Below are 13,679 nucleotides of genomic sequence, written 5' to 3' on the forward strand. Positions count from 1 at the left end.
TTTATTTTATATCCGCCACAATAGGATCAAACTTCTCATAAGATTAATCAATATTTTTTCTATAACTAATCTCCTTACCATAACCTTTCATTTAATTCACAGCCTTAATAATCCTATTAGAAAATTCATCAACTACTTCATTTCCTTCATTTTCATATTTTCTAACTCTTTTCTAATACCTTGTATAAAGATAATATAGCTCTTACCTTCACAACACCTTCATATTCACTTTGCAAAGTCTGGCTAAAATAGGATAATCAACTCTTCTTTGAATCAAACCAAGAGCTCCAAAATCTCTTCTCCTTTTTACTTTCAAATCTTTAAGTGGTGTTACAGAAAGATTGTCAACATTTTGAGTTCTTCAAATGCTACCTCCACCATCTCCCACGAGTCAAGAGAGGTAAGTAAATTCTTTATAGTTGTTTCCTTTGAATATTGGAGGTTGGACTGAACCCCAATTGGAGCTAATAACTTATTTGTACATCTTCTTCATTCATGTGTAATGGCTTCTTCAACACGCTTCTCTCTTTCACTCTATTTTCTTACTCTTTACCTAATATCTTCTCTAGTTTATATACTAGATAAAACATTCCAATGTACGCTATACATTTGGCACTACAACACACATATCACTGGACAATTAACTTAACCACAATCAACTCAAGTTATTTTAAGCTAACTAGTGAATTAACGAATTTAATAATTATGATCCAGCACATTGCTATCAACAATGAGATTAAATCCGAGAAAGAAGTAACTTTCAAACTCTAGATCATTAATGGAATAGAAAATCTGAAAGAGACATGATTTTTTTATTTATCAATTTTTGATTGTGGATTGAAAAAAGAAATTCATTAAAAATTATAAGATCAGAAAGCAAAAAATTGAATGAATTAGGGTTAAACTTACAGTTAATTTCAGATGTGGATAAGATCTCAGCTTATCCAATTCAATTCCCCTTGAAGCAAATTAGAACCATTTTGGTTAGCTAAAGCTAAATTTAAAGTGCCCCAAGGCAAAGGACTTGTGTTGCTCCGTCTCTAGCAATAGTGCTCCATGCATTAATTATTAATTAAGAAATAAAAATAAGAAAGAAGCATTTGAACTTCCAGTGCTGGGGAAATCATATGATAATGAACTTGAATTTAGATGAGCTCGACCCAACTTTCCAAGTGAGTGTTTGATTTTAGAATGTTGAGATGAAGAACGTTGATTTTGAAGGGAATGCCGTGAAAACTGTGGAGAGAGAAAAAAAGTAGACAACTGGGCTTGCGTAGCGAACTCTTTCCAATATCCCCAGGAATCGATTCCTTTTTTATTTTTTTTCATGTGGATTTCCTCATTTTGGATCAAGGACTGATCAAAGTGGAGAAGCAAGCAGGTGGGAAGATGCGATCCTTTTAAAGATTAGTAGGCACCCGGTCGGACAAATGACGAAGCAGCTAAAAAGTAAGTTCTTCCATCATCTCGCACGAAAAGGGAAAATGGGATTAGGGCAGACTTGCTATATTTTTGAAAAATACCCTAGCAATTTACATCTGTTCAAACAAAGCTTTCTCTAGTTACATATAGGCATGGTTAATGCCATAAGAATTCACGACATTCAGCATATAGATGATCTTTCAAGACTCCGCTCATGCAAGCATTGACTGGTGCGGCAGCCAGCCAAGCCCAAAAAAAGAAAATAACACTTAGAACATTTAAATCTCTTTTCCCATTTTTATCACACTAATGTCACTGCATACCTACCCATAAAATAATCAATCCTAAAGTGAAACAACCTTTCTGCCTGACATCCTTGCATGCCTCGAATTTGATTTGCATGGTTTCTTATGCTGCAAATTCGAATAGAATTCAGCATCGGTGTCTGATCAAAAGGGAGTGAGGTAGCAACGCCTTTGCTCCACGACCCCATTAGATCAGAAAATGAAGTCACTAAGTTGAACACATTTCTTATTGGCATTCTTATCAATGATATATGCTCTGTCCTCTACACCTGCACTCAAGCAATTCATCCTATGCCTGCAGTAATAAAAGCAACGAGTGATGTCAGCAGGTGGATGAGACGTACCTGGAACAAAATTAATATCAGATAATGTGACTGGACTCACCATTCAAAGTGATCTTCACAGCAAATAGAGCCAGAGATAATGGAAAGTCCAGTTCCTTTCCTGCAATCAGCAAATACAAGTACTGGTTTAATCTACCAACATAAAACAATGCGGACTTTGACCCTGGACAATTTCAAGAGAGCGGCCATGCCACAAAAACTAAACACAAATCTAAATTTTACTTTCATATTCAGAGAATCCTCTCTTCTTACATGTCCAAGAAAAGTAACTTGGAACCTTTCAGCCCTCAAAGAAAGTAGGCCCAGAAGATGTTAACATGGATAATAAAGAATCTGAAACAGTTCCGAATACAGACACATACCAAGTTGCAGTATACATATCATAGAACTTGTCGAAGGCTTTATCAAAACAGTGGTGGCAAACCAAAAGATCACTAATGCTAGTCACCTTGCATGTTGATTTGCAGCATTTGACCTGCATCAGTTAAATGGCATTGTTAAGCAAATTATCAGCAGTTTTTTCCCACTACACAACCGTGCATACGCTTGTCGAACACACATTTATTGCACATAGAAAATTCATTGATGGCTCACTTATTTGGGAAAGGCAAGCCAAATTGGACAGACCATAAACTGTAAATTATGCAGAAAAGTTGAAAATAAATTACCAAACGCTTGAGTTTATGAGAGTAATATTGCTGATGGGATGGTTGTGCCCTTATATGCTCATGTAAATGGCCTGCACTGAAATACACATATCTATAAGCAAGGCTCAGTAAGTAAAATCAAACAAATTTATTTTGCCAACCAAAGCAAAGAATCAACCAAGCATCATAAAGCATGGCATCCATGCTACCAGTGCTCCTAAGGAGTATGTTTCAACCAAGCACTTCAGCTCTCGCCCTTTAGATTCAGCACAAACAAAGAAGCAACATCAAACCACCCTCCTCTACTTCATTTCAAAGACTGCAACCACCTTTCCCAATTTTCACTCATCGACTACTAAGGAATGCATGACACAACTAAATGTAAGCCAAAGTAATTGAGCTATAAACACTTTGCAAGAGATTGTAGAAGATTTGCAAATGCAAGAGATAAAATGAGGAAAACCCAAGAGTTAAACATACAAAGAATGGATGGGAGAGAAAAAATCTAATAATATGATATGAGTTCAGTCATACAATAGTGTAAACAAGAGAGAAAAAGATTAGAGCTGTGAATCAAGTAACGTAGAAATCATTGGATAATGCACAACACTCTGAATTAAATCTTATAACATTCAAACAATAAGATACTTTGTGCTTACTTGTCACAGAGGATCATACTGCAATCAAGGCAAGTTGCCAAACTTAAGGAACCGCGGCAGGTATTGCAGTTTGCTCCAGACAATTTTTTACCAATCTGATGACATCTGCAGAAAGGGACTGAGAGTTAGCCATGAATTCCTCAAACACAAAAAAGAACAACATAAATAAATATTTCTTCCTTGGCCATTTGTTCGAGTATAGATTTCACATGAAGAAATCATCAGAAAGTCATTGATCAAACTGATCATAGCTACTAATTCCAGCTAACTGAATCTCAAATTCAGGCTCGGTGATCAGCAGAACCAAAATTCAGAATGTTATTGGAATAGACAGAAAATAGTAATGAACAATTATTTACATGTTACAGTTTAATGCAAAATGTGCTCAGTAAATCCGCCATGCAATTTCCTAAGCAATGAGCTAGAAAATCCATTTTTATTTCAGAAAAGTAGATGATTGGAACCATACACAAGAATTAATCATATTCCTAAATCTCAAATACCCCCATCAGCTAATCTACATCAATCCTAAATAGTATAACTTAACATACAATATACGGGGTAAATGCCACTTTTCCCGATTCCCCACGAAAGTGCCCACTATGAGCTGAAAAGCATGGCTTCCTCCTTTTTGTTCAGTGTAATATAACACCTCCTTGAAAACTTATAACCATTCAATTCTAACCATGTAAAGTGTACACATTGAACAGATATAGTCCATATTGCCTAGTGTTAACAGTAACAGAAAGGGCGGTGGGAAAAAACAGCAGGCTTTTTTATGAGGGAATTGAGTAACCAGAATACCCTTCAACACAAAGGTAGTGGATTTTTCTTACGTACTTGCATGATAAGTGTACTTAAAACTGTTCCTAATGCCAACTTACCAATTTACCCTTATATAATGGCAACACTTTTAACAAATAATGCTACAATGGAAATAGAGTAATACAATGAGCTAAGAACATGAAAATGTATTTTACAAACCTTCCATAAAGTCCAAGAAGATCTCTGGATATGGAATCAGAGTTCTTATTCCCCACTGCCACCTTCATGCAAGGTAACTTTGATAAGTTAATCTAATACATTGTTAATAATAGGTAAATCATAGCACACGGGTGCATACTCTTTGTTAATATCAAAAGAAAAACAAAAGCAAACCTGATTAGATGTTGTCACCAAACAGTCTTCCGGAAGGTGTCCAGGCCTCTGACATTTCCAACTACAATGGCAGGTTTATAAGTAAAACAAGCAAATAGATATAAGCAAGATGCATGTGCTTTCACAAGCATTTTAAATAGCTTCAAGGGCCATTTTTTTTCCCTTTTTCCTTTTCTTTTCTTTTCTTTTCTTTTCTTTTCTTTCTTTCTTTCTTTCTTTCTTTCTTTCGGATAGGAATATAGCAAAATCCATTTCAAAAGGAGTAAAAAAGGAGCTAGTTGAAGGGTTCAATATTTATGCTTCATAGCATGGTCTAAATTGTAATGTCATTTTCACTGCTGGAAAAGAAACTTTTACCAATATAACACATAACTAATATACATGGCATTGAGAAAAGACACATACCACTCATAAGCACAAAGATTAGATATCTTTTTGGACCAGCGATGGCGATTATAGTCCCACGTGTCCTCTCCAAGCAATGGCATTGGCAAGGCACATTTGAATCCAGATGAAGAGACATCGAGTTGTTGATTGCTTGCTGGACCCTGATAACATATAAATGAAATGTTTAAAGTTAGTAAATCAGTAAGAGTATAGACACCCTTTAACATTGTAATAAAGTTGAGAGTGGAAAAACACCTTAGCAAGTTTCAGACTTTGCAGAAGCTCAGCTTTGCATTCCAAGCTGCAGATATCATCATCGGTCTATGAAGGAAGACAAATCTTTAATGTCATTAACACGATGGAAGAACAACATATCAAGACAAGAAATAAAAGCAAAAAATATAAGGTTCACATATCCTACCTCATTGCAAATATATTCACCATATTTTCCACATAACAAACAAACAGGCTCTCCTGGGACAGGATACCGTTGCTCACTTCTAGACTTCACTCGATCAACTTCATTTGGATGATCTAGCAAGAGAGGAAAAAGGAAAGGAAAACAGCATAAGCAATGACAAAGACATACTCAAATCAGCTTGATTTAACACCTACTTCAAATTACTTGATCAATCAGAAAATCTCAATGGTTGCGAAAGATAATGGAATCTAACCAATTATTCAAAGACAAAATGAGTCCAGATAATAACAGGCTAACCAGAATGCAAGGTATCATCCTGTCTAGAACCTGAGGAACCCTCCTTCTCTTCAGATTCCGAAGAATCACCTGGGGTTTTCATTAACATAAAAAAATAATCAACACGCGCAATAAGCAGCCTGATTCCATTTAACATCGCCTAATTAGCTAACTTGCATAATATTTTTTACCAAATTAGTATATAAAAAAAATGAAGATCACGACAGAAATAGAAATGCATACTTCCATAATTTACCAAATTTAAAACAGAGATCGTATTTCCCTGCTACAAGAAAAACAGAAATCAGTTAATACAAATACCAAATAAAATAGAAATCTCAAACCGAAAAGAGTCGTGAATTACCACTAGAACATCAGAAGTTAAATTTTCATACGACTGATTAGATGAGCTAACTTCTTTCCTGTTCAGTTCACAAAAAATAAAAATAAACAGATTGAAATGAATTAAATTAAGTTAAGAAGAAAACAAAATTACCTTCTCTTATTTATGTAATCCAGGTGAGACATCGGTTCATCATTCTCCTCAATCGCATGGCCGTGCTTATTGTGCTGTGGATTTTTCTGAATACGTTGTCGTTTCGGGCGGGCAATTTTGCTGTCGCCGCGAGGTTGTTGCTCATCTTCTTCTTCTGTAGTTAAAGGAGCATTACCGGTGGCGATGTTATAAGCCTTTAGGTTTTGAAGAGCGGAGGAGAGATTTAAGTCTTTTTTGTAAGAGAGAGAAGGCGTCTTGTAGAAATTTGTTCTCGTTCCCATTCTGTTTCTCTCAGTTTCTCGCAAACAACAGATCAGTAAAGAAAAACCAATGCAATTAAATATAAAACGCTTTAATTTCAATTTAGTCCCTTATGTTTGGACTCATTTTTAATTATCCCCAAACTATAAAAATCATTTCAATTTTTTTTTTAATATGAGTAAACATATTCTCTAATCAGTATTCATTGTTTAAGAGTTGCTCTTACAAGCCATCTCAAACTAATAAATGGTTTACAACCATACGAAGGCTCCTCGGACCCACCCACACAAATTATAATCAGTATTCATTGTTTACGAGTTTTTTTCAACTATAATAGCTTTCATATAATTTGGTTTTTTCTTTTAATATTTTATTTATATAATATTTATTGTAGTAGTTTGAATGGCTAATTTTAGTTATTTTTCAGGGTAAATATTTATTTTATTTCGAGTCTTGCTATGTATTTAAAGAGCTAATTTTATAAAGATCTTTTTTTTCTAGCTGTATAGTCCAGATAACCAGCCCTTTTACTATTAAACTATCTTTAGCTATTTTTTATTTTTTTTTCCTTCCCTAATCACCTTTCCAAGAAATCATACGTAGAATGGTGAGAATGAAGGGGTGGGGTGAATTGCTGCAATAATTTGAAAGGTTTTTTTCATTTGACCAGCACATGGACTAGAATATCTTGGCACCATATGGACAATTTAATTCTTGAGCATCAAGATAAATCTTGGGAACTTAAAAGGTAAAAAATTTAAAGCTTAATTTTCAAACTAATTTAATATTTAAGGGTAAAATTAAAAAAATAATCAATATACAAAAAAAAAACTTAAATTGACCTAAATTAACCTGTCAAATCTATGACTCAGGTCATGAGACTATAATAACCTTATATAAAATAAAGTAAAAAATAATAATTTCAAAGTCCATTCCCTAATTAGTTTAATGTTGAAAGATGAAATTAAAAAAGAATCGATTTAAAAAAAAACATAAAAAAGACTAAAAATAACTTGGACTAACCTTCTAGATTGATAACTCAGTCATGAGGCTAGGATTATTTCATTGAAGATAAACTTAAAAAAATCACAAAGTTTAATCTCCAATCAACATAATTTTGAGGGATAAAATTGAAAAGCAATCAATTAAAATAATAATAAAAAAACAAATAAAAATCAAAAGAATAAAAATAGAATTTGATGTAAAAATAGAATGTTTGACACTATGCTATTTTTTAGAGAATTAGCATGAAAATCGAGGAAGATGAGAGAGAGAAAAGAGAGGAGAAGATAAAAAAAAAAAAAAAATTATGCGCCTCCAAAGTGTACACATACAACACCACAATAAAGGGGTTGTCGGAGGAAGCCGCACACACTGCTAGAGCACGGGGAATTTTTTCACTCAATGACACGAGCAATGCACGCACCATCCTCTTTGCCACTAAACGCTATCCCAGTTCTTATAATTATTTTAAGTTTTAAATTTAATCTCTCAAGTCTTAATTGTTTCAAATAAATAAAATTGAACTTTATTTTATAAAATCGAGCACCAACCGTGACTTATAACTTTTTTCTTGACATTGAGTGATCTCTATATTTAGGCAATTAAAAAAAAATCAACTCCAATCACAAATAAACTCAATGCCAAATCATCAATTGAAAAATAATATAACAAAAATTGAGTGGTTTTGATTAAGAATGTTTTTTTATAAATAGATGGGAGCGTCAGTGTTATAGAGAAACTATTTGATGAAATGCTTGAAAGAGATGTAAATATTTTTTTTTAATCTTATAATAATTTAGTAATTTTATAATTTTAACAAAGCAACTCCTCGTTAGTTATTAAATAGAATATAATAACAAATTTGTAGGTAATTTAATTTTTTATTGATTTTTTTTTCATCACCATTTAAAATATTATGTACATATAAAGTTAAGGATGATATCTGTAATTTTTTAAACAATAAAAGTAAGGTATAAAATAGAGTGAAATAATTTATCATAATTATAATTGTAATATAAAGTCTCATATCGAGCCGGGAGCCTAACCTCTGTGCCTCTGACTCCAGGACCACTCAGATAAAACAAAATATGTTTCTAATACCTGGGAGGTTCTCTCCTAGAACGTTCTTCCAGTGGCTACTGGCTAGCTACCATGGAAGAAAAGCCAAATAGACAAAGACCTTACCCTACCTGCCCTGAGTAATGAAAAGACAATCCAAACGAGTGAGACACATTCAGCCGTCATCCGTTATGTCACCTACAAATTGGCTGGACAGCATTAAAAAAAATGTCTAGAATTAAGCAGATAAGAGAGGTGCAAACTGCAAACTGAAGCGACTGACCAACTACTCTCTAAGTAAAAAATACTGAAAGTGAAACCTATAGATGGGGAAGCTGGGCTGCGGTATCGATGGGAATCTGAATGAAGCGAAGTTCAGTGAACCCATGCCATGGATTGGCCTCTATATAGCAGCAGCATCTCTGGCCTGTGCACTTGCTATGGCTGTAGATTTCATCCGTGGCTTCCGCCGACGGAAGTTCTGGTTCCCGAGCAAATACTTCTCCATCAATGCCACTTCACTGACCATAATAGCTGTGGCAGTCAAGCTGTCAGTGGATCTAAACACCGCCATGCCTCGCCGTGTTGATCAGCTCGCAAAACTTAGCAGTGGTGCCTTGCTCTGTACAGTAATGGGTAATTCCATGCCTTCTCTGGGAGCCATGGACAACAGTGATTTATGCACAAATATGATAGCTTTAGGAATTCTCGTTATTACTGTTATTGTTAATATAGGCATCCAATTAGGCACCGGTGTTATATATCTTTACTGGAAAGAGCATGTATTTATTATGTTTCTCATGCTTATTTTGCTTTTAATCCTAAGCTTTTCAGCATTAACTGTGCCGATAAATAATAAATATTTCCAATATAAATATAATAAGAAATATGATATGGCTCTTAAAGAAGACTCGAACGAAACCAGCAAAAGGGAAGGCAAGGAACTTAAAGAAGAATTAATGAAATTCTGGATGATGGCTCATACCTGCAGCCCCCAGTTCGTGGTGGGCCGTTCAGTTACATGCTCTGCCTCAGGTGCATTCTGTCTCCTTGGTGCCATGACTTTAGCTGAGGCCATGCTGCGATCTTACTTGATGCCCCGGTCATTCAAATTCTGCACCGGAGAATCTGAGTATAAGTGGTCGACCATCGTAGTTCTTATTACACAGACCATTGCAGTGGGAGTTGGTACTATTGCCCCTGCAATCAGATGGTTCAGTGCTCTGAACTTCGGATGCCCAACCAGAAGAAAGAAAAGCAGCAAAAGAATATTTACAGTAGAAAGGTACTGGATCCAGTTGCTTGTGGAGATGAAAGAGTGCCCACTAGCCATACGAATCCAGGACCGATTTTGCAGGAAACTTGCCCACTATGTTAATAACAAATTGGTGGACCTCTGTCTTGGAATGCAAACTGGAATTGTGTTGGGTAGCAAAGTGATTCAATTCATTTCAGTTTACTCCATGATCTGGATGTTATCACTCTCCGATCACTGCAAGAAGTTAAGAACAATGAAACCCGACAACAGCATATCATCTGTCTCAGGATCAGAATCACGATCCAGTACAAAACCAGATCTCAGCCGTTTTGTTTTGCATCTTGAAGGTGAAGACGAACTAGTTGAGTTGATGATGAAGAAGAACTTTGATACCACTGATCATTGGCTGCGAAGGGGGAAAAGGAAACAGCCAAAGCATCTCATGGAACTGTTGGAAAAATCAACCGTTGCAGAAGGATTTAAGGGGGTGAAAGAGTTTGACAGTGACCTAGTTCTCTCTCTAGATTGTGATGAACCTCCAAACTGTTGGGCTCTTCCTGTAGTAACTCTGACAGCCATTGCAGTTGCACTTCCAGATGTCAGTGGTGGTTTGATGAAACAGTTGATGCTCAGTGTACATGAAGGCCTCATGTATGTCAGACTCATAGAAGATAACCTGGACGCGAAGGGAGAATTGATTAACATCAGGAAAGCAGCAAATGTTGTATGGCTTGGAGTTGATCTCGACAACAAGTGGCTAGATGTGGACCTTCGAAAACTGTCCGTACAAGCAGAAAGCACAAAGGAAATACTTGAGAAACTATCTGATGTTGCAAAGACCAGGTTTGTGGAGTGTAAGAAGATATTTATGAATCAATGTCTGAAGGAAAGACCTTCAAAGTGGCCCATCAAGGTTCTGGCTGCTAATTCCATGTATAGGATAAGCCAAACTCTTCTGCAGAATTGTGAAAGTAGAAATGACTTGGTCGACGAAAGATTATTTGAAGCTTTAACTGTCATGATCTCTGATATACTGGGTGCTTGTCTCACTAACTTACGGCCTGTCATATTCCACTGTTTGAGCAGGGCTGTCATCGAGAGGGAATACTGTGTACGCAGGGCAGTTCACATTCTTGGAAAAACAGAAAAGATCCGGAAACTTCTAGATCAGCGGCCTATTTCCACTTTAGATCCAGATCGAATGGCCTGCATTGATGAGTGGCGTTCATTGAATGATTTGAAGACCTCTTCGCCCTTCATTCCATCTTCTTCAGCAAAGAGTGAAACAGTCTTCTCCACTTCAAGCGACTTGTATCTAACCATGGAATAAACTTTACTAGCCTGGAGTTGGAAAATAGAAGCAACTTACGACTATGCCATGTAATATTGAAAATACTTGGCTTCCTGCTTCTTGTCTTATGTTATATAAGTTAATACTGACAACTTAAGACAACATGTAATGCAGATAGTCCATCGAGAAGCAGAAAGTCATTTTTTGTGGATTTTGTGAAACAGAGGATGCAGTTGGCATCCCTTATTCAACTGTAACAGTCTAATGAATCTATATGGTAGTATATAACCATAAAGCATCCAATCGAGAAGCTTTTTATCTATCAGGTGAAAAGGCCAGTGTTCTAGAAAGGCAACTTATAACCTTGTAATAAATTGACATGCACAAAAAACAATTCTATGTGCCGGGATTTTTTAAACTCAAGCTAGAGTTGTACTAATCAAAATCCCAGGGCCCCCAGAGAATTGATGAGAACTAATATCTATTTAACGAAATTGATATTCCAATATCAACCATTAAGCCTTCCAGCCTAGGCATGCAGCAGCAGCATTGTGCTAGATGTCGACTCCAGAGCCACTTGGATCCAGAAAAAAAAATTCAACAGTGGAGGTTATTTGACTACCATTGCAAGTAGCCAAATTGACAAAAACTCTTACCTCTCCCGACGAGTCATAAGACAATCCAGTCCTTGACAATTCCAAACCAAACGATTGAGACACATTCAACAGTAATCCTGCTTAGTGTCAAATAACCCTTTAATTTGACCACAGACAATGTCCGGCACAATACAGATAAGAGAAGGGCAAATCGGAAGCAACTCAGACAACCAATTTACTAGCAAAACCAGACCAAGCATCAAGACAAAGTAATCACTTGGAGAACTACTGAAGTGAAACATGTAGATGGGAAAGGTTGGCTGTGGCATCGATGGGAACCTGAATGAAGCAAAATTCAGTGAGCCTATACCACGGATTGGCCTCTATGTAGCAGCAGCATCTCTGGTCTATGAAATTGCTATGGCTGTAGATGTCATTCATGGCTTCCGCTAACAGAAGTTCTGGTTTCCTAGCAGATTCTTCTCCATCAATGCCACTTCACTAACCATATTGTTGGGAAATTTGTTAGAGGCAAAATTAGAAGTACAGTTCACTTATTTTTTGAATTAAAATTTTATTAAAATTTGATATTTAATGTAAGTTTTTTAACATAAAAAATTAACATGATTTAAATAAATTATTAGTAAATAAAAAATTAATTTAAAAAAATCCTTGTTGGCATGTTTTACTAAAACTCAAAACACTCTAAAAAAGAATTTCACATGAAAAAGATATAAAATTTTCTTGATGTTTACAAAATAAAAGGTTAAAACTGAGTTCAAAGGGCACACAAGTTTTTAAAGGGGAAAAGTCTTGAGCAAAGCAAGTTTTGAGTTTAAACCCGCATACATGCAGGCACATGTATGATTTTATTGTGAAATAATATTTTGGATCATAAAAAATTATTTTTTACCGACTAAAATTTAGCCTTGAGTCTGGTCTATCTTCCAACTCATTATTTTGTCCAATCAATGCTAACAATCCCTTCCAAAAGTTTTTTCTATAGATTCGACCAGTTTTTTTACCTAAAAAAATCAGATTTATGACTATTATGTTTAATTTTAATTCTTAAGTTGTGGTGACTAATCAAATGTTGATAATGGTAGGAATTAATTTTGACTATCACAAAAATTAATTCTTTAATATTTTAACTTTCAAAATTCACTATAAAAAAAGAGATAAATGAAGATTTTGATACATGTTTTTTTCTAAATTCTTACTCTTCCTCATCTTATTATAATGTTTTTTCTTCTCTTTTTATACTTTGATTTTCCTTCTAAATCTAGTGCTTCATCTTGTTAAGAGATATTTGAGTTATATAATATTTGGTTAAAAACCTTGTTTAGAAGCGTATCTAAACTAAGATGATGTTGTTGAAATCTTAAAAGATATATTGCAAATTTTTTAGTTACACAAATGAGAAGCAATAAAACGTTAAGAACAAATGATTCATCATTTGACAATAATAAAAAATTTATTATTTTAAAGTGCTTTATACAAGTAAGTGCCTATTTTGTTTTAATTTAAATATATATATTTTTATTATTAGTATGAATACTAGAATTTTAAATTGATATCAATTGCAAGTTTGAATATATACTTAGTATTCATACTAGAATTTTCTTATTATATTTGTGTTGAGAGCATGTTTGACATGAATTTTTATTTTATAGATTTATAAATTTAAATTCATGTGAATTCTAGATTTTCCTTTAATGTACAGTTGCTTGCATCGATGAAAGAGTTAGAAATTTGTTTTAACATGATTAATGAACATGTTTATATTCAGATTAAAAGTTGAGAAACCATGTTAAAACTTTACTAAATATTATTTTTCATTGAAAGTAATTTAACATGAAATATTAACATGAATAAAATAAATTACAAGTCGATGGATTACTGTATTTTATACCACGTCAGATCTGCTACGCTCTAAGCTGCTTTTGCTTGCTAAAACAACTGTTCTGAGTTGCTGCCAAGGAGAAACACTACAACGCTAGCTGATGGTTCGCTGTTACTCCGCAAGCAAGGAAAAAAATGAATTGGAGCTGCTGTGCAAGAATTCATCTTTGACCGTGACTTCTTAGGCTGTCTTGG

The 13,679-nt window shown here is 34.8% G+C and overlaps 2 protein-coding genes across 3 annotated transcripts; one reads left to right on the forward strand and one right to left on the reverse strand.

Annotated features, from left to right (window-relative positions):
- Nucleotides 1-1,477: 1,477 nt before the first annotated feature.
- Nucleotides 1,478-6,437, reverse strand: LOC18097013 (uncharacterized). 2 transcript variants are annotated; one of them, XM_024596321.2, is made up of 14 exons: nucleotides 6,116-6,437; nucleotides 5,984-6,041; nucleotides 5,863-5,902; nucleotides 5,641-5,709; nucleotides 5,344-5,456; nucleotides 5,178-5,243; nucleotides 4,941-5,083; nucleotides 4,536-4,596; nucleotides 4,362-4,423; nucleotides 3,378-3,482; nucleotides 2,740-2,815; nucleotides 2,434-2,546; nucleotides 2,112-2,171; nucleotides 1,478-2,022 (listed from the first exon to the last, which is right to left on the reverse strand). In XM_024596321.2, the coding sequence occupies exons 1-14, from the start codon at nucleotides 6,394-6,396 to the stop codon at nucleotides 1,920-1,922; spliced, it is 1,350 nt and encodes a 449-aa protein (XP_024452089.1). In that variant the 5' UTR covers nucleotides 6,397-6,437; the 3' UTR covers nucleotides 1,478-1,919. The 2 variants fall into 2 exon arrangements, with proteins under 2 accessions (XP_024452089.1, XP_024452088.1); XM_024596320.2 differs by having other exon boundaries at nucleotides 5,863-5,905.
- Nucleotides 6,438-8,601: 2,164 nt separating this feature from the next.
- LOC7479208 (uncharacterized) lies at nucleotides 8,602-11,308 on the forward strand. The gene has a single exon (XM_002303471.4). The coding sequence runs from the start codon at nucleotides 8,764-8,766 to the stop codon at nucleotides 11,023-11,025; it is 2,262 nt and encodes a 753-aa protein (XP_002303507.1). The 5' UTR covers nucleotides 8,602-8,763; the 3' UTR covers nucleotides 11,026-11,308.
- Nucleotides 11,309-13,679: the final 2,371 nt, after the last annotated feature.

Source organism: Populus trichocarpa, chromosome 3, assembly GCF_000002775.5.
Source record: "Populus trichocarpa isolate Nisqually-1 chromosome 3, P.trichocarpa_v4.1, whole genome shotgun sequence".
Taxonomy (NCBI): Eukaryota; Viridiplantae; Streptophyta; class Magnoliopsida; order Malpighiales; family Salicaceae; genus Populus; species Populus trichocarpa.